The sequence below is a fragment of the Solanum lycopersicum genome, chromosome 1, assembly GCF_036512215.1.
Source record: "Solanum lycopersicum chromosome 1, SLM_r2.1".
In the NCBI taxonomy this organism is placed as follows: domain Eukaryota; kingdom Viridiplantae; phylum Streptophyta; class Magnoliopsida; order Solanales; family Solanaceae; genus Solanum; species Solanum lycopersicum.
Window position 1 is genome coordinate 86,930,036 of NC_090800.1, and position 27,888 is coordinate 86,957,923.

General features: G+C 33.4%; 3 protein-coding genes, 1 long non-coding RNA gene, 1 other non-coding gene and 1 pseudogene across 9 annotated transcripts; 3 read left to right on the forward strand and 3 right to left on the reverse strand.

Moving 5' to 3' along the window:
* The first annotated feature begins 194 nt into the window (after positions 1 to 194).
* On the forward strand, positions 195 to 2,423 carry LOC112942183 (sesquiterpene synthase 31-like; annotated as a pseudogene).
* On the reverse strand, positions 2,220 to 2,301 carry MIR408 (microRNA MIR408). Its single transcript, NR_161754.1, has one exon. It is a non-coding gene; the product is annotated as a microRNA MIR408 (primary transcript).
* A 390-nt stretch (positions 2,424 to 2,813) lies between the features above and the next one.
* Positions 2,814 to 11,611, reverse strand: LOC101264979 (uncharacterized). Its single transcript, XM_004230313.5, has 4 exons — positions 11,471 to 11,611; positions 7,689 to 8,038; positions 5,633 to 7,613; positions 2,814 to 3,095 (listed from the first exon to the last, which is right to left on the reverse strand). The coding sequence occupies exons 2-3, from the start codon at positions 8,033 to 8,035 to the stop codon at positions 5,642 to 5,644; spliced, it is 2,319 nt and encodes a 772-aa protein (XP_004230361.1). The 5' UTR covers positions 8,036 to 8,038; positions 11,471 to 11,611; the 3' UTR covers positions 2,814 to 3,095; positions 5,633 to 5,641.
* Positions 11,612 to 18,337: 6,726 nt separating this feature from the next.
* LOC543969 (aspartic protease precursor) lies at positions 18,338 to 23,540 on the forward strand. 4 transcript variants are annotated; one of them, XM_069289482.1, is made up of 14 exons: positions 18,400 to 18,460; positions 19,278 to 19,630; positions 19,720 to 19,799; positions 19,932 to 20,026; positions 20,117 to 20,229; positions 20,323 to 20,491; positions 20,633 to 20,672; positions 20,989 to 21,053; positions 21,150 to 21,263; positions 21,336 to 21,400; positions 21,812 to 21,965; positions 22,044 to 22,163; positions 22,983 to 23,071; positions 23,255 to 23,481. In XM_069289482.1, exons 2-14 carry the CDS (start codon positions 19,518 to 19,520, stop codon positions 23,337 to 23,339), a joined length of 1,302 nt encoding a protein of 433 aa, XP_069145583.1. In that variant the 5' UTR covers positions 18,400 to 18,460; positions 19,278 to 19,517; the 3' UTR covers positions 23,340 to 23,481. The 4 variants fall into 4 exon arrangements, with proteins under 4 accessions (XP_069145549.1, XP_069145583.1, NP_001234702.1 ...); NM_001247773.1 differs by having other exon boundaries at positions 18,445 to 18,460; positions 19,720 to 19,780; positions 23,255 to 23,540; XM_069289424.1 differs by having other exon boundaries at positions 18,459 to 18,943; positions 19,720 to 19,780.
* A 263-nt stretch (positions 23,541 to 23,803) lies between these two features.
* LOC101265284 (uncharacterized) lies at positions 23,804 to 27,654 on the reverse strand. The gene is made up of 8 exons (XM_004230314.5): positions 27,514 to 27,654; positions 26,826 to 26,912; positions 26,202 to 26,397; positions 25,928 to 26,082; positions 25,541 to 25,684; positions 25,302 to 25,402; positions 25,052 to 25,205; positions 23,804 to 24,194 (listed from the first exon to the last, which is right to left on the reverse strand). The coding sequence occupies exons 2-8, from the start codon at positions 26,895 to 26,897 to the stop codon at positions 24,111 to 24,113; spliced, it is 906 nt and encodes a 301-aa protein (XP_004230362.1). The 5' UTR covers positions 26,898 to 26,912; positions 27,514 to 27,654; the 3' UTR covers positions 23,804 to 24,110.
* Positions 24,190 to 24,741, forward strand: LOC138340739 (uncharacterized). Of its 2 annotated transcripts, none has more exons than XR_011213500.1 (2): positions 24,190 to 24,464; positions 24,605 to 24,741. It is a non-coding gene; the product is annotated as an uncharacterized lncRNA (long non-coding RNA). The 2 variants fall into 2 exon arrangements; XR_011213501.1 differs by having other exon boundaries at positions 24,326 to 24,464; positions 24,613 to 24,741.
* Positions 27,655 to 27,888: the final 234 nt, after the last annotated feature.

The window sequence follows — 27,888 nt, forward strand, 5'->3', positions numbered from 1 at the left end:
TTTCAACTCCAATTACTATTCATTTTTAACAATTGCTTGTACCAATTGAATAGCTAAAGTTAACTAAAACAATGTGATGGATTCAACAAAGTGAAGCAACCGCCTTGTACAGTATAGTTTATAATATGAAGAATTCCAATTGTGAAAGATGGCTCTCACAATTCACTCATTATAAATACCCATCTCCGTCTCTTACAATTCCATCAATTTTTTTAGCATCTAAGAAACAAAAGGGAAAATCTCTTGTTACAACAGAGTCGTCCTGAATATCCTCACGTTTTCTTTTTAAATGCATTTACAGATTGCACAAGAGTATGCTCAACAGATCGAAACTTTGAAGGAACAAACAAGGAGTATATGTGTCAGATGCTTATGGGACAACATTGACTGAGAGAGAAATTGAATCTGATAGACATTGTTGAGCTCCTTGTCATTGCTTATCATTTCGAGAAACAAATAGAGGACATGTTGGATCAACTTTGAGGCTCATGATTACAATGATTTGTGCACTTTATCTGTTCAATTTCGACTACTGAGACAACATCTCTCCAAGTAATATATCTATCTTATTAAGCATTACACTACTATATGATTTGGAGAATTAAGCGCTACGACTTACTAATTTGCTTTTTTATATATAATTAATATGTTCTTGCTTACGCCACTGACATTTAATTAATCAATTTTTATTAGCAGATTCCAAGATGCAAAGGGAAAATTTAATGAATCACTTAGCAACGACATCAGGGGTCTATTGAAGCTTCACATGGAGAAGATAGGCACTTGCTCTCTCTACTGCTCATCTTGAGTCTGCAAGTGACACATGCCCTTGAGCAATCTCTTCATAAGAGCATTCCAAGAGTCGAGACACATTACTTCATCTCCTCCATCTACGAAGAAGAGGAATTTAAGAATGATGTCCTTCGATTTGCAAAACTGGACTTCAACTTACTTCAGATGTTGCACAAACAAGAACTCAGTGAAGTATCAAGGTAATTAACATCAAAAAGAATAAATTGTTATTTGAAAGTTATTTCTCAAATTAATTCTAATTATTTTGTAAAGATTTGTATTTTGTGACAACGCTTGCATATGCTAGGGATAGAGCAGTCGAATGTTACTTTTGGACGATGGGAGTGTATGCTGAACCACAATACTCTCAGGCTCATGTCATGCTTGCTAAGACTATAGCAATGATTTCAATAGTAGATGACACATTTGATGCTTATGGAATAGTAAAAGAACTGGAGTTCTACACCGATGCCATACAGAGGTATGGACTACTTCTGGAACAGTTTAATTTAAGTAGATCGTCCAATAAATGGCACAAATGACCATATCAAACAACATATTTGAAGTTTTACCTACAATTTGTAATCGGAGACTAGCCTGGATGCCAAAAACTAGACATTTCTCCTTCTTTCATTATGTTCTGTTAAGCTGATTACAAGGAGCAATGGACAAATTTCAAGAAAAGGCTGAGACAGCATAGAAGGATGTAAATGAAGGAATCCTTCGACCAACTCCTGTCTCTGCAAAGATTCTGACTCTGTATTCTCAATCTTGCTCGCATTATTGATGTCACTTATAAGCACAATCAAGATGGATACACTCGTCCTGAAAAAGTACTAAAACCTCATATTATTGCGTTGTTAGTGGACTCTATTGAAATTTAAATAATCTATTGCTTTCTACATCTGGGATCACTTGGTTCCCAGCCCCTCAAATAAGTATTTGATTGGTGGCTTATTGGGATTTCTGTTGCTAGATGGGGCAGGAATTGCTGGCGGTACATATTAACGTTCTGTCAACTTACCTCCTCTTGATCTCGAGCTTGAAGTGTTGAACCTATTAATGTACAATTAGACTGCAGAAGTTACCGGCAAAATTTTTAATCGAAGGTAACATAAAAGCAAACAATATGTGCTAAGGAGGACCACCCAACATGATTCCACAGAAGGAAAAAGCAAAATTTACATAAATAATAATATTCTAAATCAATATATGTGGATAAAAGCTTGAAAATATTTCCATAAATCAATTGTAAATATCAAATTAGGATGGAAATAAAACTCAAAACCACCATAATCTCAAACATAAAACTACTCACAAAATCATTTCATTTTTTCAAGACATTTACCTTCTTTTGTCGAGTTCTAGGACATTATAAAGTCATATACATAGAAATAAAAGGGAAGAAAAGGAAGGATTGTGGGGAGAGGAGAGCCAGGGAAGAGGCAGTGCATGGAATAGGCAAAGCAAAAATTGCACATCTCATGCTCTGGCTCGTCCCCGTCTATCCATACCACACCAATTTTTACCTCAATAGACTTTACTTACCCATGATTTTAGCATTCCTTCCATCTAGAGGGAAAAAAAAACAGTAAAGATGGAATCGTTTTGATTTCTTTAAAAATGTCAATGGCTGAATGATTAGTGAAATTGCTGATTTATGTGGAGTAAAGACTAGAAGAAGAAATAGGTATAGTACAAAGGCTAGTACTAAGGAGTACAGCCGACCCTCTGTGTTTTGAAGATTCAATTATCCCTCACTGTACTGCAGCTTTCTGTTTGTAGTACAAATTTCCCCAAAAGCTAAAAGCTACTTCTAGATGCAAGATAATAATGTAAAATATTACGATTACAATTCATAGAAAAGCAATAATAGAAACAAACAGCCTGGACAGTCCAAAGGAAATCTTTCCTTTTGGGTGGGAAATAAGTTCAAGGAAATCAACTAGATCGTTGGTTTTTGATACGGCGCATTAGTTTGATTCTGCTATTTGAACAAATGGTACCAAAAAGACAATCAGTTGAAGGACTGCTCTTAAGTTTCACAGATCATAACTTACGGTTTTCATCACTAAAGATGACGGCCTGAATGCAGAATCCACCACATTTACAGAAGAACAGGGAACGGGGAGTCATTCCAGACTAACAGAGAATCAAATATCCTCGTTTATGAGTCGCTTACATTATCGCCCAACAACTAAATAACTATCCAGCAACTTAAGTTAGAACTCAGCAATAGAGATTGGAAGAATGATCGAGAAAAGCTATATTCCTCCCAAAGCTAGATTGCTTTTTCCATTGATCTGAAAGAAGAATAAATAATATCATAAGAAGATATCAATTTGCCCCACTCCCAAATTAGACTTTTCAACAAAGATATAAGACAAATGAAGAACCACACCTTTACAATCATTACGCATCCAACATATACAATAAAAAACAAAACCAAACTGAAATCCCAATACTGGGAGCACAAGGATATACAAGAAAACACATTGAGGTTGCTAAAGCAAGAGAAACAACCAATCTACATGCAATACCATACTCGTTACACAGGGGTTATATTATACCAGGTCTGAAGATATGGTTTAGTTTAACTTTCAAATCGAACTTAATAGTGCCAGGAGAAAACACTACATTGACTGTGGAAGCTAATACAAAATCTGTTTGATAGAGAAAAACAGCATATTCAATTATTCAACTAGTGACTTGATTGAAATATGGAACTTCCTCTCAAGCTGTGTTACTAACAAATCTGTTAGAAAGTCTAGTAGCAAATTTTACAACAACTTTCAAGTGGAAGAGATCATTTGAGTGGACTCAGTTGGAGATAGAAACAACTTATCACTATATGTTGGATGTGGGTCTAACATTTCAAAGCATCCTAAAATGGACAACGCATTAAATAAATATGTGATGGATTACTTGGAGATGGGCCAAATAGATAATTCTAAACCATCCTAACACACGGAAAGCATATAGATAAAGCTTTACTGTAACCAAGTCCATAATTATTCACGCTAGCCTATTCAGTTATTGAACAAGAAAGAAGACTTGACAATCTATAACGCCACTCTGAGATCAGCTTTCTAATTAAAGTAGTATTATCTGGTCGCTAGAATCAGTAACCTTACTAAAGGAATCTATTCACTGCCTGTAGATGTGACTATCACCTCAGGCTTTACGGAAGAACTAACAGAACAATTTGAACATGCTGGTGCAGAAAAACTTCAGTAAGATTCTACATTGTTTAGCCTTTTTCTCTTTAAGATACATCGTATGTTGAGTTTCACTTTGATATTCAAACTTATTTCACTTACAGAGGTTTTTGGTGTTGCCAATACCGTCTTCAATTATGTTGATAATCATTTTCCTTTTTGACAATCAATTTCAATTTATTAGTCGATTGTATAGGAAATACAGGTGTCATAAAAGAAAATACCTTCTTAGTTCCAAGACTTTCAAGATTTTTCTCATCCTGAGAACTCCAAAGGAGTGAATGTCTGGCATTTTCTTATATCTAAGTTCACTAGTTCACTGTAATGACCTGATATTTCTTCTTTTCTTATGACCGTCGTGTCGGGGCCAGCTTTCGCGCACCTCGACTAATTCTACGGGATACCTGTCACCTCCTACCAACAACACATATCTAGTAACTTTGTCCACCAAGGCTAGGACAGATGGGAAGAACCACTAGTGTTTTTTTTGTCTCCAGTGAGTTTGGAATCTAAGGTTCTCAATCACTTCATTGACCATTAGGCCACACCCTTTGGTGCCTGTAGTGACCTAATATCTCCACATGAATTCAAGAGTTATTTCCTTAACTATAAATTTGCTATTTTAACGGATTGCATACCAAAGTGGGTAATTAAAGGATAAATTTGTGGACCCGACTCTCGTTACATAAGATGGTGTGATAGTCAGCTGCACCTTGGTGGAAACTTAAGGTGTAATAGGCCAAGCCCACTCTTTTCTTGTTGGCATCTAATAAGGGTTAGGACAAATGTTGGAAGAACTACAATTTCCAACCTAAAGAAAAGAAAGGAACGAGCAGAAGAGTGGTTAGTCAGCAGCAGCTCAGGGATTAACGGTAGAGGAAACTTGTAATGAGAAATATAACAAAACTCGGAAGAAGTTGGTTTCTGATGAAAATGTATACATTTGGATAAGGTAAAGAGGGAATTGAGAATGCATTGGAGTAAATTAACACAATCTGAATGCAAGTAGTGTAAGTGCGTAACTGTTGATGTGAGGACGCAGTACACAAGGATCAGCCTGGTACAATTTATGGAAGGGCATGATCAGAAAGTAATAAGGATGACCCAGGATACATAAGCATTATTGAATAGGATTACAGGATCATATCTACAATCCATGAGATCCAAGATGAAAAATTAGTAAATACTATAATTTCTCAGTTAATTCATTGTCAATCATAAAGGTCACCGACAAATAACCTTTTTTAGGTACATTGAAAAGTTAAATACAAGTATATAATGTAATATATAGCAGCGACAAAAAAATATAATGCCGTATATGCACTAAGTTGTTCAAATTGCAGAGAGAAGAAGGTATTTTCTTGGGGAGAAGATGCAATGCCAGAGCTCTATCGTTTGGCCTTCCATTCAATTATTTAAGTTATTTTATTGACTTTAGCCATTTTGCAAATCACTACACACTAAATTATTGAACTGAAGCAAAATTTTCACATTGCATCTAAGCAGCTTACACAAATATACATGTTAATAGCAAATAAACAAAGCTTGTATACATGTATACGAATAGATAACAGCACCAAAAACCCCAACCGACAAGTAATAACAAAAAATAAAGTAAATACCTCTAGACCTTAGCTTTCCAGTAACACCACTTTGCAAGTTGACTTATTGTGGCCTGTACCCTTGCATCTACTACATTGGAGCTGACGCTTAGTTACTTCATTCGAACCCACCTTCTTCGTCGTTGGCCTCCCTGGTGGACGACGGGTGGGAGGAGGGGTTACTGTTACAGCAGCTTGAGAAGCATCCTTTCTCTTGGGCTTTTCTAAGCTTGGAATTGGATGTATTGACTCTGAATAAGTTGATCTATAACTATCGACAGTGAAGTACCTGGCACAATAGTCGTATGGATCACGACCAAGGCAACCCATGACAGCTATCGCATGGCAACAAGGTAAGCCAGTTAGCCCCCAATCTCTGCAACTACAGTCGCAATTGTCCATGTCAACTACTTCTATGGTATCCCCCTGGACCTCAAATTTGGTACCATTGGGCATCAACGCATGAATAGAACTAAATCTTAGGCTTTCTTTCTCTAGCTTTTCCTCCATAAATGGAGTTAGCCTTGTCACCCATTGATTGGATTCAGTCCGCCGGGTATAAATGAGCTCCATTATCTTACCTCTTATTGCATCAACCATCTGCGTGATTGGCAAGTCATGAGCATCTGATACCCAACCATAAAAGAGCTCTCCAAAGTTTGATGTCATGTGGTTATATCGCATCCCACGGAAAAAAGCATTTGCCCAGCTAATAGGCTCACTCTGCATTACCCAGTGGTAAGCATCTAGTGAAATACTTCTTATGCTTTCTACATACCTCTGGAAGCCTTCAGGCTTTGGTGCATAAGCCGCACCGTAAAAATCCTCAACCAAAAGGCGCTTGACTTCATGAGAAAATTGCCCTCTTACATCTCTGATAAGTTGTTCAGAGAGATAGCGTAGACAGTAGCCATGAAAGACATCCTCACCCTGAAATATTTCAGCAATTGACTCTCTAAGCCCCTTCTCTCTATCAGACACGAAGGTAATACCACGACACATTGACAATGCAGTTCTAAGCTGTAATAGGAACCAATGCCAGTTATCATCAGATTCTGAGTCTACTATGGCAAAAGCAACAGGAAAAACATCATCATTTCCATCAGCAGCTGTTGCTGCTAACAGAGTGCCTTGGTATTTGGACTTCAAAAATATACTATCAAGGAAAAGCAGGGGCCTGCAGCCTTGTTCAAAGCCATAGAGTGAAGCATGAAATGATACAAAGAGCCTGTGAAAGCTTGAGTCATCCTTTGTTGTGAAAGTTGCAAGACTTCCAGGATTTGTCTCCATCACTTTTTCACAAAAAAATGGCAGCTGACTATACGCCTCCTTATATGAACCCTGAAGCTGCTCCTTAGCAATCTCTTTTCCACGCCATGCCTGGAAATAATTTAACTGGATTCCATATTCCTTTTGTATGTCACTGACAATGTCCTTTGGCTTGTAATTCGGGAAAACTTTCAACTTCTCCTTTATAATACTAGCCACCCAACTCCTTGTTGCCTGATAGCCATTAGTAACAACGGCCCCTTCACAGGTATGGGTAGGATTCATTTTTTTAATGCAGATTAATTGGGTGGTTGACAATCTTGATGCATGAATTCTCCATGGACAGCCCTCTGCTTTACATTTTACAGTCACTCGATGACTATCATTCTTCTTATACTTGAAAGCAAATTGATTTGCAATAGCATATTTTCGCAATGTCTCACGAAATTCATGTACACTATTAAACCTTTGGCCCACGCCAGTTATATCATTCTGCCACTGCTGAGCAGCTTTAGCATTCTTCTCATCATAATTAGCAGCAGCAAATGAAATAGGACCAGGCAATTCAGCTCCTATCGTAAGTGTGTCATCAACATTATTTGTGTCACCTACGACATCAAAATTGGCATCAAGCAAGAGGCCAGACTCATTGGGATCATCCACGATATCCTCCACAACACTCAGTGGAGCTTCAACTGGGACGGCCATTTCTGATAAAGTCGTCCTGCTTGACCTGCAGCACAGTATGTCTATATAATTTATTCTTTTAAAGGGAGAATTCTACATATTTAGGCAGCAAGGAATCTACCTACTGCCAGGCATGTTTGAGAAATCAGGATCAACAGCTTCTTCAGTCATCACATAGATCTCTGCAGTATCAGAGTCGCCATGGAAATTGATCATGCGCTTAAGGTCTTTGTCATTGGAGATTGTTATAAGTGTCTTCCTGTTTCCAGGGAGAAAATATTTAACTGACATAGTAGCAAGGCTGCAGTTAAACATCTCGGCAACCTCCATCTTAAAATCATTGTAGTCCAGCTTTCCATCCACTTCCATAGCATGAGCATCTCCGCCTTTATATGAAAGGAAACCATCTCTATCAGTATCAAATTCACCACCTGACTGACATATGGCGATAACTCGCTTCCCAGCCATGACCTAAAGCAACATTCACAAATCAAATATAAGATAAAAAACATAATGCAAATATCCAGCCAATGGAGCACTAAGCTCTTGTTTGTCAAATATCTCAGAGGCAACCAAAAAAGATAGTTCATCTCAACGGAAAAATTAAATTGATGAAAAACCTTAAACATTCAACAACAAGAATTTGAAAAAGGAAGTTCATTCATATCAACCACAATCAAAGGCGGAATTTGAGACAGAACCAGCTACCAATAAAATTTGTATAACCAAATCAAGGACCATCTTTCGAAAATCAAGGACTAATATCTACAAGTTCAAAAACTGCAGTATTTATGAAATCGGAGATCACCGACATTTAAGCATCATCATTAGCTTTGAGAGCGCTTTTAGCGCAACAAGATTTCAAAACGAAGATCACCCACATTCATAAGCGGAGGACAGCTTAGACATTTTTGTCTTGTTCATAGATTGGATCATTGCAGAAAAAAGAAACTTTGATCCCCCAAAATTAAATAAAGAAGAAGACTGAATCTACAATGAGATACTAACAGTAGCGACGTGATTGAAATCATGGGACAACAGCAATAGAAAATGTCAATTCCAGAGAAGCTTCCTCACCAGATTATTGCCAAATTAGGAAACAAAAATTTGTAGGATATTAGGATGGTAATTTATTACTATTATTATACAAACTTGTTAAATATACTACATGCACATTGCAAGTTTAGAAATTACAAGTCAAAAGACTTGCAATTATATAACTTGTATAAAATTTCAAAGTTTTATTTCAAAAATTTAAAGGTTTCTTTTTATAACCAAGAAACGTGTTTGTGACCCGCCCTTTGGACCAATCACAGCCTTCTAAAATCTAAACTCGCTGGAGAATGGGCCCGCCCCTCTATTCTTCTCCATTTAAATAACAAGCTTCGCTTTGCGTGGTGTGAGGCTTGAACCTTCGACCTAAGCCACAAATCCTACATCTTTTTGCCACTCGAGCTAAGCCTTGGGGGGGGGGGGGGGGGATAAAGGTTTTAGTCTTGAACTTGTAAAAATTGGCTTAGTTGTAGTCTTGTATAAAACTGTCATCTTATTTTTTAAAAAAAAAAAAAAGGAATAATGCTTAAAGATTTAAATTAATATGAATTTTTAGAAAGTATCACTAAGACTCCCCTTCCATTCTACTAAGACCAGGTAATGGGATGGGATGGGCTTACCATTTAGACCCCTTAATCCCGTCTCGTTAAGGCCATGTACCCCCAAACTCCATTCCACTAAAATAGGATCATCCCGTGGCTTAAGTTATTCTTTATTGACATAATTTAGTTCGGCTCTGCTTTCAAACTTAGTTCTAGAATTTTAGATGGTAATAAAAGGTTAAAATTGGACTTAGCACCCTCTCTTAACTTGGAAAGACAATTAATATAACTTAGTAAGTGTTTGGGTGATATACAATTGGAGAAAAGTTCAAATGTTTCCCTCTCTTCTCAAGAACCAAGTGGGCTATTTCTTAGCAAATTGTGCTCAATTCATATATGGCAATTCTGCGAAGATCTCTTTGTTAGTTGGAAGAAGAATCCACCCAAATCGGATTATTTGAGGAACATATCATGAGAGGATTCGATTTGACTAGACAATGTGTGGTTGGCAACAAGAATTAGAGCAGCACACTAATTATTATGATTGAGCGTAGACGGGGAAAAAGTAGTAGCTAAAGGAAAGCTAAAAGGTGTTGGTGAAAAAGTAATGGAAAATCGGATACACATTGAAAAGAGGAAAAACTGAGCTAGCTAATTAAGGGGTTTAGGTTCGCCTCTCCTTGGCAGAGGCGAACCCAGGATTTGAATACTTTGGATGCACCAATATAAACATAGCTCAAATATGAGGTCTAAGCTAAACTTAAAACAAAAACATGCTTAAGTGGGATTCGAACCTTGGTCTAGAGGGTGGTATCTCAAGCTTCTACCAATTGCACAAGGGCACTTCTATGTTTTTTTATGGGCGCATTGTTAACTATCTCTTAGTTTCTACCAGTTTTTCAAAATAGATATACACATATAATTTTTTCGAAAGTTAGCGGGTACACGTGCACCCCCACCATATAGTGTGGATCCGCCCCTGCTCCTTGTTTCCTTGTCAGTAAATACTACATCCATTCATCAAATGTTTATTTTACTTCTTTAAAGATTGAACACCATCAACAAAATTTCTGTTTTTTCCATCTTGTGAATCATGCTTCTCCTTTTTTCTGTTTCTTTTTTTTTATTCCTTGTATGTCCTATATATTTCATTAAGTACATATATTTGCCAGAAATGTCATCTTATCATTGATGTTCCCCTGTTGACCCTATCTTTCTTGTATATAGAACTGCAATTTTCTGCAATCACTAAGGAAGACCATATGGTTATGAATTAATGGTCTATTCTAGTTAAGTAAGATTATTAAACAAACTGTTTTTTCGGTTGATTAAAAGGCTTACTAAAAAGAAAGGCAAAAAACAAAAAAGGAAAGGCAGAATTAGTGAATGAAAGCCACGGGATACCAAATATCTCTTTTACTTGAAGTTTTGAGCACGTGACACTTTCGTAAAGCAAAGAGCCATCAAGATCAAACTTTAAATTTTAAGAAAATGTGTCTACTTAACTTTGTGACTGAAACTAATTGAGTAGTTCTGCTAACATTTGTAGTAATCCATCATTTCTTTTATTATATATATGATCTTACCAACGGAAGGAGATTAATTAAGAAATGACGAGAAATGATATGGCGAGTGCGCTTATGGTGGTTCTACTTCCCTCTATTATTAGGAAGTCCTTACGACTAAATTACTCTGTTTATATTTTAGTGATGAACTGCGGGAATAAGTACTGATGAAGATATGTAATTCAAATATTACACTTTGGAGATCCCACCCACTCTTCATTTTTTAATTTCTTTTTGTAATGGAGATCATTGGCAAAAATGAATAAAAGATGAAAACAGAGTGATTGAAGTAGTTGAGTTTTGATTCCATATAAACAATCATTAATCCCAAATGTATAAACAGAACTTAAACTTGGCTCCAATTTTCATTTTGACATTTAATTTAGGGTTAGTATCTATTGAACTCTTCAATTCAATACAAATGTCTTTCTTTTTCATCGAGTTGTTATAGATCCTATTCCTGGATTAACTTCGTCCTTGCACCCAAGGCAGGTTCAACCCTAAAGTCGCCCAAGAAATAAGGAACTCAAAATTACACAGAAAGAAGCAAAAATCCCCAAATTCAGTTCATAAACACAACGATACAGAAAAATTAAGGTCAAATATGAACACATATACATCCGAAATCGCATAGAAAATAAATAAAATTCGAGCAAGAGGCAAGATTAACCATAACATGAGATCAAACCAAAAACAAAGCAGTAGAACACATAGAAAGTAAACCTAAAAGATGAAGGAGATACCTGGGAAGAGATAAAACAGAAGTAATGAAGGCGATGTAAAATGTTAATTGTACCAAGCAATAGCAGAATGAACGTCTGCACTTGGAACTTCTAGCCGCTTATACTATGGTTAGTACTTTTTTTGGTTACAATATCAATAATTTTGTATTTATTATTAGCATTAATTATATTTTCAATATTTCATAATTATCTAAAATACAATTGATAGCAACAAACTATTTAGAAATGTTGATTAAATATTCTGCTTTTTCATTAAAAATGTCTATAATAAACAAAATAGTAATTTATTTATGAATTATTATTTTTATAATAATGACTCCTAAAATATTTTTAAATTCTAAAATAATTGTGAAAGATAAATCTATGATTTCCTATTGAAAAGTAAAATTGGAAAAAGACTTTTAAAATAAAATACATAGGAGAAAAAATAATATTATTATTTTAAAAAAAGGACACTAATTAATATTAAAAACTAATTGAGTGCATTAATAGTGGAAAAAACTACTCTGAATAATTTTGTTTCCTGTTAAAATTAATTAAATGTGAATAAAATATTTAAATACTCCAAAGTTATAATCTATCTTGCTATAACTCTTCTTAGAATTATTGAATTTTAATTTGCAAAACATAATTTAATCTCTTTTTATTTTTTTTAATCGGATGGTTGTTCAAGAGATTTTTAGTTGTGTCTATGACATGTACGATAAGATAACATAATTTTATTTTCGCAAGAAGAGAAGAAATTATGTTAATTTATTTACGATATTATATTATTAACAAATGGATAATTTATTTTTACAACATTAATCTTTTTTTTGTTAATCAAACCACTTGTAAGATTAATTTTCTTATAAACTAGACTCAGTGAAAATTGTTATAAATGTGATGCAAGCACACTATACATGAACTTTTTGAGAATTATATGAAAAATGAGAAAATTAAAATTAATATATTTCGAATGCATTGAAATAAATAACATTTAATGTGAACTTGGAGGATGATTATCCTTATATATACAATTTTAAAATTGAATAAAGTTGTAAAATAAATAGCAGATAGAGTGGTGATTTGGGTTGAATGCATTATATATATATATATATATATATATATATATAACAAAATAAATAATCAGCTATGGAAAGATGATTATGGAGTAACATATAAACGTGGTTACCTTCCACTTTCCAATCATATATTATGACTATTTCTATACTTTGCAATTGACTTCGCAATTTAATAATGCTATATATATATATATATATATATATATATATATATTAAGTTGTGGTAAACTCACACAATATATATCATACTATAGTAGAACATAGATCTTCTCTAGGTATTTTCAAAATTACGCTCTTTTATAATATTACGTTATTGACTTTTTTCATATTTTTTTCTCCACTTTCTCTAGTAGTATAGAAGTTGTGTACTTACAATATTAAGTGTATTACAATCAAAATCATTCATATAAAATTGTTTAAAGAATCTATGATAAAAGAATTTTTAATTAACTGAAATGAGTATAGAATAGTTTTTATAACTCAATTTTAGTCACTAGTTAGCTCAACTGTGTTAGTTTCACATTAGTTGAAATCTTATAAATCTCGATGATTAATAGATTTTGTGATAGATAAATAATATAAAAAAACAATTATAATATCATAATTTATTCAAAATATTTGTAACATTAATATAGTAGCAACTTAGATCACATGTGCTTTGAAATCTAGAAAGTTTGGCTACAACTACAAGAATTCAGATATTGGAAGAAAAATGCTTAAAAATTACAAAAGCAATATAAAGTTGTCTAGTTATTATCAAAAAGTATTATCTGTATGAGGGAATTTTCACAAATAGTTATTATCTTAATAATATTCTTTAGATGTAGTTTACCTAATTGTGCATAGTTGGTGTAGTTTCAGTTGCTACATGTATTTTGATTTGTATACTTCACATGCTTTAAATAATTTATATTATTCAGAATTCAAATTTATTGTTTTTATGAAAATGAACAGTAATTTCAATTGAAAAATAAAAATAATCTCATAAATTACAAATGAAAGTTTCATATCATATATGACTTCCTCTATTATCTTATTTATTTATATAAATTGGTTAGTATCCATTGTTTTGCATTTTTCTTTTTATAAATAATTATTGATTGATTATGAATCCATTACTTATTGGAGGTTTTGGTCGAATAAATGTATTCCCTAAATATATTAGATGAGATATATTCCCTTTTCAGAAAGACAAATAGGGAATTATGGGCCCACTAAGGTGGCATTGTAGCCATCTATTAAAGTTGAGAGAAATATAACGGGTCATTTACCGACGATTTAGTACCTCAGATGGTGACTCAACTATGTATTCTTTTCTCAAAAAGTTACTCAACTTTCAATTTTTATTTAAAAGTTACTCAACTATTGCACTTCTTTCTCAGAAAGTCACTCAACTTTGAATTTTAACTCAAAAGTCACTCAATTATCCACTCTTTCCTCAAAAAGTCACTCAACTATCCACTCTTTCCTCAGAAAGTCATTCAACTATCCACTTTTTTCTCATAACGTCACTTAATCTATTAAATTGTTTTTTAACTAAAATTTATTGATATTAATTATTTATATAACAAACCAACAATTTTAAAAAATAAATTAAATCATTTAGTGATCCAACACCTAACCCGACCCATTAAAAAATATAATATGACCCATTTTATTTTATCTTTAATCCTAAATTAATCTCTCTCTTTATACCTTGAATTAGGATTAAAGACAAAATAAAATGGGTCATATCATGTTTTTAATGGGTCGGGTTACGTGGGTGGATCACTAAATGGTTTAAATGGTATTTTTATTTTTAAAATTTTTTGATTTGTTATATAAATAATTAATATCAACAAATTTTAGTTAAAAAAAACAATTCAATAGATTGAGTGACTTTCTGAGGAAAGAGTGGATAGTTGAGTGATTTTTGAGTTAAAATTCAAAGTTGAGTGACTTTCTGAGAAAGAAATGCATAGTTGAGTGACTTTTGAGTGAAAATTGAAAGTTGAGTGACTTTCTGAGAGAAAAGTGCATAGTTGAGTGACTTTTGAATGAAAATTGAAAGTTAAGTGACTTTCTAAGAAATAAGTGCATAATTGAGTGAAAATTGAAAGTTGAGTGACTTTCTGAAAGAAGAGTGCATAGTTGAGTGACCACATGAGGTATTAACTCATTGACTAACATTTGGGCTCAATTTTGAACTCTATGATTGAGATGAAAAGACAACTACAACCAAAAATAACCATATTTGTTAATTTAATATGAATAATCATACATTAATATAAAAAAATTACCATTATTTCAATGAACAACTATTCATATTAATTTCTCAATTAATTATTTACAATTCAGTCACCTTGTCTTATATTTTGATTTCCTATTTATATTAATAAATAATAACTAGTATTATATTTATACTTTGGTGTTGATTATATTAAACTTTTTTTTTGTACTTTTCATTGTTGAGTATTTTTTTATTACATTTAGAAGCGGAACTAAAATTTTCAATAAGAAATTCAAAATTTGCAGAAATAGATAGCCGAAGAGGATTTGACACATATTTTAGCTATATATAAATAATATAATTTTTCGTCGAAAGAGATTCGAATGAACTCATTCATATTCATATAAGGTAGATTTGCCCGTGATTACACTGATTAACTGAGTATTATAATTTTTAATATATTCACGTAATGTAGTATAAGAATATGTTGAAATTAGACATTTTTAATTGTGTGGGCATATGAAATATTTTTTGTCCCCCATGTAATACACGTGTTATTTAATATTTTCGAATGTACAGAAGCCTACCATACTTGGGATGTGTGTCACCAATATTTATTTTGAAGCGTATCATCATTTCATACATAACAATGCACCATGATTGATTGATATCCCTTTGTCCACATCTTTGCACGAAATTTCCAAGACATTTTCTCCAAGTTCGCGTGCATAAAGAAAACTACTCATATAATATTAAGCTTCATTTTAATTATAAATTTTAAACCTAAGCTCTTGAAATTTAAAGTGGTGTTTAACTTTTTTTTTTGTTTAGAAAGTATTTAAAATTTATCTCTTAAAAAAATGCTGAACTATAAGCAATTATCTATTAAAATCTTTGAATTTTATTTTTAATGAAATCACCTAATTTGAAATAATTATTTTCAAAACTCATTTAACTATATTTAATCATTAAAATATATTTGATTTGATAGATTAAATTATTTTTTATGCCATTTAATTATGAACACATAAATAAATAAAAATAGAGAAATATAGAATCTATTTTATTTATACCTGATCTCCCCTATAAGCTCCCGCTTTACTTCTAATTAGATGAATCTCACAAATTTAATTTATTTTTAAATGGCATTTTGATAAGAAACGGACAGCGCACCTACTTGATTTGCAAAAATTAAATCATGCCAAATAAGGAGAAAAAACAAATACGACCTAAAAAAAAAAGAAAGAAGTCTATGATTTTGTTTACTTATGGGCTATAGAGTTTAGGATATTATATGAAATAAAAAAAATAGATTCCATATTTTTGTTTATTTGTGGCCTTACAATAAAATATCATAAAAAAAATATATATAGCTAAGTTGAATGATTTTTTGATACAAACCTATCTAATTAAATATTTAAATATAAAATTTTAAAGAGTATAAAATATTAACAAAAATTTCAAAACGGTATATAAAATTTTATACTAACCAAAATGGTAAAATCGTTGGAACAACAACGATTTACTCCACTGGAAAAAGCAAAATCGCTGCAGTCGATTTTGCAAAATGTGATTTTTTTTTAAAAAAATCCTAATCGCTACCTAGACAGCGATTTTCAATTTTGTTTTAATTTTTTTTTAGAAAAAGGCAGCAATTTTCATTTTTTAAAAAAATTAAAGAAACTTCAATTTTTTTTTTAAAAAAAGATTTTTTTGTATGAAAATCGCAGCGATTCAAAAAATAATTAGAAAATTGCTGCCTTTTAAATTTTTATTTTTTTTTAAAAAATAGAAATCGCTGCATAGGCAGCGATTTTCTAAAAAAATATATTTTTTAAAAAATTAAATTGAAAATCGCTGCCTAGATAGCGATTTGAATTTTTTAAAAAAATAATAATCACATTTTGCAAAATTGCTGCAGTAGCAGCGATTTTACTTTTTCCGTTGAAGTAAATCACTGTTGTTCCAGCGATTTTACTATTTTAATTAATATAAAATTTTATATACCGTTCTAAAATTTTTATTAATATTTTATTGCTTGCTCCGCACTCAAATTTCAGATCTATCTATCTAACCAAACACCAACTTAAAGTGGGTGTTTTTACCCCCAAAATATTATATTCTTAAATAAATCACTTCATTTAGAATTTATCAAATTTTGTTTGGTTATAATTTTTGTAACGAATATTCTGGAATAATGCTTATTTTAAAATATTACTTAAGTATTAATATTTTTTTACTTAAATTAATACAACTTCAAAAGTGAAAATAAGTTAAATTGAAAAGACAATTCAAATTTGAATTTTAAATTTTCGTGACTAGAAATAATTTTTCTAACATAACGAATAATTATTGAAAGAATTTGATAACATTTCCTAGCCCTATATCAAACTATCCCTATCTTAAAAAAATTAAATCACTTAATAAGATTTGAATTTGATCAAATTATTAAATCATTCAATAAAATTTAAATACAAATATAAAATTATAACTCAAATATAATAAATAAACATAAATTTTAAAGTTTGCGAAAATTTAAAAAATAAGAAGAGGAGAAGGAAAGTGCGGTATTCGCACACGTAAAGTAAAGTAGAATCACTTATTTCTACCAAACAAAAAAAACAGCAACTTATTACTCATCAACCAAAGCTAACAAGATGTCAAATACATAAAAATATAAATAAAAACACATCAAATAAATAAATTCTCTGTTTTTTAGTTATACGAAAATAAATGTGTCTAACTGAGCTAAAACTAGGGAGAATTGATTTTTAAATTAACTTACTATCTTTTTCTAAAATTTAATACTACATTCATTCAAATTTATTTGACATATTTGATACAGTGTTCTTTAAAAAGATTTTTTTTTTTGAAATTTATTATTTAAAAAAGGAATTTTAAAATTAAATTATTCATGTAATTGTAACCAACCAGGGTTATGGTGCAACAACGAGACTGTTGACTTTTGAATGGACCTGCAATACACAATTCAATTTAATTAGGACTCTAATATGAGCTTCGAGTGAGAAAATAAATAAAATTATTTTATTAAAATTGTATTATTTTTAATTATAATGAAGTATTCTAAAATTTACAATAATCTCAAAAAGAAAAAGTTTCACAAAATTGAACAGGAAAAGTGGCTTTTTATAATAATTCTTGATAAATGATTAAAAGATTATTTATTTATTATTGGGAAAAGAGCCTAAAATATTCTTAAAGTATTAGAAATGGTATAAAATTATCCTCCATCCACTTATTGACTCCAAAATACTCAATCACCTATTTGACGATTTTAAATTTAAACTATTTAAATATTTTTTAGGATGCATGACGCTCAAATATTTTTAGAAAATATTGAAATAGTTTAAATTTAAAATCGTTATATAACTGGCAAATTTTAAATTCAAAGATGGATAAGAAAGATATTTTGGAGCAAATAGATGGATGAGAAGCGATTTTGAAGTTAATAGGTGAATAGAGAATAGTTTTATACCATTTTCAATATTTCCAGAGTATTCTAGGCCTCTCCTTTTATTATTTTCCCTTGGTTCAAAGCACATTTCTTTTATACAATATAAATAAATTGATTCACGTGTCAAACAATATGTGGTGTATTTACTTTAAACTGTCCTATTGGCTATTTAATAGTATCTGTTTACACTCGCTTCCTTACTTCTTGTTGTTTCTCTGCTTTCTATCCAAAAACTTCTCCAGGTTACCTTTTTATAAACACTTTATCACGTTTGACTCTTTAAAACTTTACCTTCTTGTTTCTAGTTTTCATTTAGATGATGATTAGATGATGATTTTTCAGTCGGATCTTGATCTTTTATTGTAGTGAATTTCTTATAATTATCATGTTTTGCTTCTACTAATTAGTTCAGACGGATTAATCATCTGTATATTGTTTAGCAGTTTAACTTCTTGAAAACCCTTTTTCTTGTTTTGCTTTTTTTGAGAGTCTAGTTGTTTGACTTGCTTTTCTTGTATCCATGTTGTCAATTTCTTCTTCTTTTTATGTTACCTTTCTAAAAAAAAAATCTTCTTTTTTTCCCATGTTCTTGGGCTACAAGATTGCTTTTTCTTGATTTGAAAGGAATATTTTTTTACAATTTTCAAGAAAAAAGAAAGATGGGTCTTTGATATTTTCTTAATCTTGGTTTAAGGTTGATGCACAATAAAAATCTGAATTTCCGGGTAAAGAGTCATTCTTCTATTGTGATAGTAAGCAATTAATATGATGTTTGTAGCGTGTGAATGTTCTACTTTTTAACTAATCTTGGAGCTAGCAAATTTCATATGTTAAGTTCTTGGTTAGTGATATTAAGTTTTCATGGGAAGTGGATAGGGAATAGTTTCAGGACCCTTGCGAGTTGTGAGTATTCATTCTGTAATACTGTTACATGTGCACATAATTATTGTGGGTTAAGTTAATATTTCTCTTTTGTTAAGACTAGATTATGACATTGTAGAAATCAAAATATTCCTGTTTAGTTGTGTTAACATCTTGTTAGTCCCCGTCACTCTGCAGACATGGATAAGAAGCATCTATGTGCTGCTCTTCTTTTATGGGCCATTGCTTGCTCTGCACTTCCTGCTTCCTCTGGTGATTTGTTTAGAATTGGTTTGAAGAAGCACCGCTTGGATGTTGATAGCATAAAAGCTGCAAGAGTAGCCAAACTACAAGATAGATATGGGAAGCATGTGAATGGCATTGAAAAGAAATCGAGTGACTCAGATATCTATAAAGTCCCCTTAAAGAACTACTTGGATGCCCAATACTATGGAGAGATTGGTATTGGTTCACCTCCACAGAAATTCAAAGTTATCTTTGATACTGGGAGTTCTAACCTCTGGGTTCCATCATCGAAATGCTATTTCTCTGTAAGTTATTGTGCTCATTGTTGTTAAGTTAGTTATCCCTTCACTCGTTTATCAGAATTTCTTCCTTAAATTTTTAATAATGCTCTCAGATTGCATGCTGGATCCACTCTAAGTACCAGGCAAGCAAATCCAGTACATATACAAGAGATGGTGATCATCATGCTTCTTTGTAACTAATAATCTTTGTTCTCTGGTCATATTTATTGTTCACCAAGTAATTTCATTTTTCATTTCAAGTCGCAGTTCCAGCTTGATATGTATGTCTTTTTCTGATTGTATTTTGCTGCCTGTTATGATCTAGGGGAATCTTGTTCAATCCGTTATGGAACTGGATCTATTTCTGGCCATTTCAGTATGGACAATGTTCAAGTTGGTGATCTTGTAGTTAAAGATCAGGTGACTTCTAGTGTGGCTACTGGTTCTCGACATACCATGGTATGATCCTTCCTGTTTCCAAATGATGACAATTCTGCATCAATTTTTCAGGTGTTTATTGAGGCGACACGAGAACCTAGTATTACATTTATTGTTGCAAAGTTTGATGGTATACTAGGCCTTGGTTTCCAGGAAATTTCTGTTGGAAATACTACACCTGTCTGGTAGTTTTTCCTATTTTAGGCGTTTACTTCAGTTGTACCATTTATTTCTTGTTCATTTTCTTTTCAGCTTCGTGGAGTCTGCTTGTCTTGTAGGTACAATATGGTGGGGCAAGGTCTTGTCAAAGAACCCGTCTTCTCTTTCTGGTTTAACCGTGATGCAAATGCAAAAGAGGGAGGTGAACTTGTTTTTGGTGGAGTTGATCCAAAGCACTTCAAGGGTAATCATACTTGTGTTCCGTTGACTCAGAAGGGCTACTGGCAGGTACTTGAACGTTTTTTCATTTCCTCAGTTCTTCTACATCTTAGATGCTGGTTTTTGGAGGGGGGAGAAGGTTGGTGGTGCGATCTAAAAGCAGCTCATTTGTTATGCTATCCTCCAATTATTTTCCTTTGCCTTTTTCAGTTTAATATGGGAGATTTCCTTATCGGGAACACATCAACTGGTGAGTATTCCCCATCTAATCCCATGTAATCATCTACAGAATTGCTAACAGAGCATAGATCATCACATGCAAGAAATGGAGATTGCCCTCAAGTTTGTTTATTGGAAAAGATAATTCTAAGTCTACTTCTTTGAGGCAGTACCTTACTGTTATCCAGTTTTCATGAGTTATACACAGACTACTACCCTGTAGGTTTATATAAGTTATCCATGCGCCATGGCCAAAAGCAAACTAAGTACCATTCGGGATAAGGTATACCATCTATCTAACACAGTTAATGAGTGTTTTAAGTTCTGGTCATGTTTTCCTGTTTCAGGTTATTGTGCAGGTGGTTGTGCTGCTATTGTGGATTCTGGAACATCACTGCTTGCTGGTCCAACAGTATGTTCTGTTATCTCTAACTTACTCGGGTTGTAGACTTTTAGACTACCTCTTTATTTAAAATAATACTTGTAACTTATGGCATATCTACTTCAGACCATCGTGACACAAATCAACCATGCCATTGGAGCAGAAGGAATAGTTAGCATGGAATGTAAAACTATTGTTTCACAGTATGGAGAGATGATCTGGGACTTACTAGTATCAGGGGTCTGTTCCTTTTCCCTCTTGTTTATTTCACATTTCAGTGTGCTTCTGATAAGACGTTATTGTGGTCTGCAGATAAGACCTGATCAAGTTTGTTCACAAGCAGGTTTATGCTTTCTTGATGGATCTCAGCATGTGAGGTACAACCCCACCTTCTAATTTTAATTGCTCTTCCTGGTATGGCGTAGTTAAACTTGAAGTTCATGTCATTGAGGAGGCTTTAGTAAAAGTGTTGAGCGGATAAAAAAAGTATGAACTACTTCCTGTATTTGAGAAATTACTGTTATGATTACAAATAAGCACAGAAAATTCAAGAGAGCTTCCAGAGTTCTTGAAAAAATTATTATGTGAGCCTCAAGTATTATCTGATTTCCACACTCTCTGTCATCTGATTTTTGAATGCTCAGCATGATCTGTTAGACCTGAAAGGTAGGATTTGCTAATCCAACCGTATACAATGAGCATAAAGTTTTGAAAATGTTGGTTTATCACTTAGGCTCCAGATTTGCTATGCCAGATGTAAGTCAACTAATGAACCAAATTCCTTGCAGCTCTAATATCAGAACTGTAGTTGAAAGGGAAACTGAAGGAAGTTCTGTTGGTGAAGCACCACTGTGCACTGCCTGTGAGATGGCAGTTGTTTGGATGCAAAACCAGCTCAAACAAGAGCAGACAAAAGAGAAAGTGTTAGAGTATGTGAATCAGGTAAAGTGACAGCTTTACCTGATGTCCAATAAATAGTATATCAAATCGTCCTAATATTAAAGCTTTGATGTTTTACAGCTTTGTGAGAAAATACCAAGTCCAATGGGAGAATCTGCGATTGACTGTAACCGCATCTCATCCATGCCAGATATTACATTCACTATCAAAGATACAGCCTTTGTGCTCACTCCAGAACAGGTTTCACTCCACGCATTTTTAGTTCGTGTTCTTACATTGATTACTCGAGTACATTGAAATTTACATATGTGGTATATAATCTTGATTTTGCACCCTGAGTTGTCATTTCACTCACTAGACAATTGGGAAAGAACTACCTATTTGCTTAAATAGTAATTATACCCTGAACTCTGACATTATTTGCTTAAATAATAATTATACCCTCAACTCTAAAGTCTGAATGACTCATGAAAAATAAACTAAAGGACAAAGTAGCTGCATTCACTGAATTGCTGAAACATAAAACATAGTCGGTGAGAGGCTGCTCCATTGTTGTATCAAATATTTATTTACTTCATTTTGGTCAGTATCTGGAGAGGAGGAGGTGTTTCACTGTCTTATTTGCTATGAAATAGAAAGTAATTTCTGGAATTATATGGTAGTCAAGTACTACTAATATTATGATATTTAAGCTAAAAGATATATTGTACTAATATTTTGATGCATCTACTAGCAAGAACATGTCACTGAACCCCCTTGCTATAATAAAGTAGTTTGGAAACAATACCTTAACTGTTTATATCCAACGAGCTTGAATTCAGGTAAGGCTACATTAAATATTAGTCAAAGAAAAATTTGGTATTTAGAAAGAGATGATTGGGAGAACAAGATTGTAAAAAAGGAGAGAAACAAGAATCTTGACTTGCAACAAACGAACAACTTCACTTCGTAAGACAGAATGTGATCGATTAAGATCAACTGCTGCCAATGAACTTGATGTGTAACATTTGTTATGAAATGCCTTTGATACACCTGATAACTAAAAATTTTGGTTGACAGTATATTCTTAAAACTGGAGAAGGGGTTGCTACAATTTGTGTCAGTGGATTTGCTGCTCTGGATGTGCCACCACCTCGCGGTCCTCTTTGGTATGTTATCCTTGCACTTACAAGCATCAATGGATCAATGTTGACTACATTCATACTACTACATTACTCTAAGCAAAAGCTACAGAAATCATGTTTCATACAAACACGCCACTTTCTATTTCGTCATGTAGCTAATATTATGTTGCTGCTGTCCTAAAAAGATATTCATATATGTGGTTGCAGGATTCTTGGAGATGTATTCATGGGGCCGTATCACACTGTCTTTGACTATGGTAAATCCCAAGTGGGTTTTGCTGAAGCTGCATAATAGCCTTTAATGTAATTACACGCCACAGTTACTTTCGTAAAATGGGGGAAGTATTGTAAAGAGATGAATGAAATTGCTACTGCTATATGATTGTGTTGTATCTTACTATAATATGGCACACTAGTCGCCTTTTTCTTGACTACTTCAGGTGCTACTTACTTCACCTTGTGCATGTCTAAATAATATATGCTCAGTTGCAGTAGTAATCACTTGCTCCCACTATTAAGTAGAGTTTTAAAGATGTAAGATACCTGCATCAAATTCTAGCGTTTGATGCAAGGAATTAGTCTATGCTTTGGATCAATTAGGCCTTAAGAGGACACGACATATTTGACACTGATGGTATCTAGTACTCCAAACGGTCTACTTGTTTTACATGTTTTAGAACAATTAGTCAATCCACTATTGTCCTCTTAATTGTGCACACGTTGCACACACTTAGTGAAAGAGTCCAAGGGCAAAAATACAACGTAAAACACAAATTTACCTCATAAATCTCGTGTAACATGTTCAAAACCATAGAAATAGAGTATATGGTATCTATCTATCAAATCTCCTCGGGGAAAAACATCATCCAGTCATGACAGCAAATAAATGCTTAGAAAGGATTACAATGTACAACTCAACATAATACACCAACAGAAGAAAATGCATTCAGGTTCAGTATCTATCATTCATCAGTCTTCACCGACACCAGGCTTGTGTAGATGCACTGTTACTCCTCGTCACTTTCATTGCTGAAGACAGATGCAACAGTTACTACACGCACTGTTACTCCTCGTCACTTTCATTGCTGAAGACAGATGCAACAGTTACTTTTGGCTTCTTTGCAGATTTGTTAACCAAGGTCGTCACCTAACAGAGAAGGGGTAGGCAGAAGGAGGTCAGGATCAGCTACGAATCAACCAAATCATTTCCTAAAGAACCAAAGATTGATGAAAAGACAAATAAATTCACTTGTTTTCTTTTCCCATCCAGAAATGGGTAAATGACTACTTGAGTGCGTTTGAAGCATGCCTCTTCACATTAATAATTATCAGATGTCATCATCTTCTCCTCTTTCCAAGTAATTTTTTGACGGACAGCGGGAAGAGGCAACATATGCACCCCAAGACAGTTAACCAGGTAGTATATCTAACAATGTGTTCCACATAAATAAGAGGTTTGTGTACATGGAATTCCTACTTCCATATTATACTAGCGTAACTTATCTCACGAACAGCAATCATGATCCACTAGAAAATTCTTGTTTGACTTGCATATAGTTCTGCAGGATGTCACAACCAACTTAGCAAGTTCACATGGGAACAGAACAAATCAATTGAGTGCTCCCTTGTTTTGCACTCGAGGTGTGGCCTAGTGGGACAAGGAACACTAGGTGATTTCTTTTCATCTGAATAAGCGTTGGTGGGAAAATTTACCGGATACCTATGCAAGAGGGAGGTAGCAAGTACCCGGTGGAATAGTCCAGGTGCGTGCAAGCTGGCTTGGATGCCACATCATAAAAAGAAAAGGAATCAATTGGGTGATCCCTAGTTACACCCGTGAATTTCACTATATATCCATGCTTTAGCATCTTCTTTCTCTCTCAATAATTCTAATTATCTAAGGATTAGAAGTTTCTAATATCTCTTTGCCCTGATTTGGAAAATTAAAAAATTTATAAAGAGAGCAAACATAGCTGAGATAATCGGTAATCTAACTGTAAGTACCTTTGATGAGCCTCCTTTCGCAGAAAATCCGAACTTCAAAGTCTTCCTCTGATCTTGATCTGCTAGAGCAGTTGCAGTTCTAACCATGGAAGGGGCTGGAATATTTCCTGCTTCCTCTGGTGTTTGCTGTTCTTGCTGCTTCTTATTGGCAGCCCTAGTATAAGTAAAAGTAAAAACAGATCATCACAAGAAACATATACCACAATATCAGGAAATAGATGCAGAATGGCCTGAATGGATAATATCATACATTTGGGCGAATTTTGCCATCTCCCTCTCTTGACGTTGCTGTTCTCTTTTATGTCTATCGTCCCGGCTACTTCCATGCATTTCTCTCATTTCCTTGAAGCGCTACAATAGTAACAGAAGGTTAGATAACGCTTAATGGAGGAGGGGAATGAAGGTAATGAACTTTTTTTCTGAGGGATAACGATGAAGATAATATCAAAGAACTGGAAAATATTTTGAGATCTTAAGGAAAACAATTACCTTCCTGTGATTGTGATCATATGAACTTAGGTGAGCTTCAAACTCCATTGCTAATTTATATTGCTTGTTGCACAGCTCACAAAAGAAAGTCTTGCGTATTTCCTTCACGTCCGTTTCAATTTTGTGCTCGCGTTCTGCTAAAACCTGGATTTTCATAATGTGCAGGAAGCAGGCAGTAGAAGCCACCAGGTAATAAAAACTGCACGAAATTCTCAACATCTTCCAAAGTTGGTATCCCCTAATATACCATTCCCATCAAAAGACACACATATATGCAATATGCTGCCTTCTGTTATTAGATGTATGTTTCAGGAAAAGTAAAGTATCAAACTCAAATAGTCTAGTGCAACACATTTAATAGCTATCCTAAAAGTGTAAATGGCATACCTCCCGTTTTTTGGCAAGTTCTTCAGTCTCCTCTAGTTCAATATCAAGCTTACGTCTTTGAATATTTTCTTCTGCTGTAAAAAAATCATCTTCCTCTTGCTTTCCTATCCCCAACTTTGGGTCTCGCATCCCTGATTTTATTGGCTCAGTAATTCCTAGTCCCAAAAGGAAGAAATTAATCAAGACTAATTAATGCGCATGGATACATTACAGCAAATGTAACTTAAGAAGGTAGAAAGAAATATGTCAAGCAATTTTGAACAAGTAGCCTTACCTTGCTCATTTTTCCCAAGACCCTTCCCCTTCCAACCCATCTTCTGAAGAAGCCTGAATCCAATGTTAGAGGATGTCAACTGCGTATCTAAAGATGCTTGTTCCACATTTTCCAGGTCTACGTTTTCCGTTGGTCTATGATTAATAGGAAGGCGAAAATCCTCAGCGAGATCCTCTAGAACAGAAGCCTCATCAGCCTATGTTTCAAAAAGTTGAGACGCAACTTTGTTAATTAAAATAGCTGAATATCAAGATTTGTCCATGTTAGTAAAACTGCACAAGTCACAGAACATAACAGAGTTGAAATAAACCAAAATCCATAAGCATCTTTCGTTCCTTACAAATAAGTTGACTACGAAGGCACCGGTATTGTATCTAACTTCTCTCTACAATCCACCCACCCCTACCCCCCACCCCCCCCCAAAAAAAAAAAGGAAAAGGCTTGAGTTCTCCAGATTGCAAAAGAATCTTTATACTATTAGAATCATCCTAATTGAGTTTCTAAATAAAATTGAAGAGGAAGTAATATGAAAAGCCAATAAAGTGGAAATCAACGTGAGATCCGTGATGAATGAAGGAATTAGCCAAGTCATAAAGTAAGAACAATCAGCATTCTAGCTCATACCTCTTCCATTTCTTGCTGGCGTCTATCTCTCATGCGCATATCAGGCATACTATTGAACCATCTATCATCCATACCTATATGATAACGCTATTCACACAGAGCAAGCAACAAAGTTATTTACCAGTGTACAAAATAAAGAAATGTTGCACAGAAGTAAACAAAGTGAGGAAGTGGCAAAACTGAACCAAGTCTAAATTCCATAATGCTCAAAAGGCCACATGGTCCTTCTAACCATTTAATATAAGAAAAATCCGTGCATTCTAATAGTTAAGATGCTTTTGTATATCATAGAATGTTCCGACAAAATCATTTTCTAGTCTTTTCTACAGTTGAAATAAATAATTTCATCAGATAAGTATCTCAACTCATTGCCAACTGAAACAATGATTCAGAATATCGTTTCCTGGTTAAATCATTTTCACTAAACATTTTACGCTAATACTTAATCAATCAGATGGAATAGACCACAAATTCATTAAACAGTCAAAATCAGCAAACAGAACATTGCATAACAAAATACTCCTGTAAATTGTAAGATCCCAATGATATACCAGAAACCAAACACGGAATTCATTAGGTTCAGAAATCGGCACATCAGAAGAAAAAAAATAGGACTTTGTTCATATTTTCAACGTTAAAGAACAGAAATCGGAAGAAATAAACACGAATAACGAGAAGTAATTGGTACCTGATTGAAGGAATATCGGTTTCGTAGTAAGTGTTAGCTCCAGAATTGTGTGTAATTCAGGATTCAACTTTTGTTTGAGCGAAAGAGAAAGGGCAAGAATCTAGGGTTAAGCTCAACCAATAGGAACACAGTTGCCTCACTTGTGCCTTTGAGATTTTGCCACGTCGTTCATCTCACGGGTGTAATCTTTTCGGGTCGACCCAAATCCAACACCATTCTTTTTTCTTCTTTTTTTTTTTTTTAAAAAAAATTCTTTAATCTAATGATTCGTGAATTTAAGTGTTACACCATGGGAAATAATTAAAGGTTGTAGCTAAATAAGTTCAAAAGACATGAATGGACTTTTAATATGTATAACTTCTAGTTTATATTTGT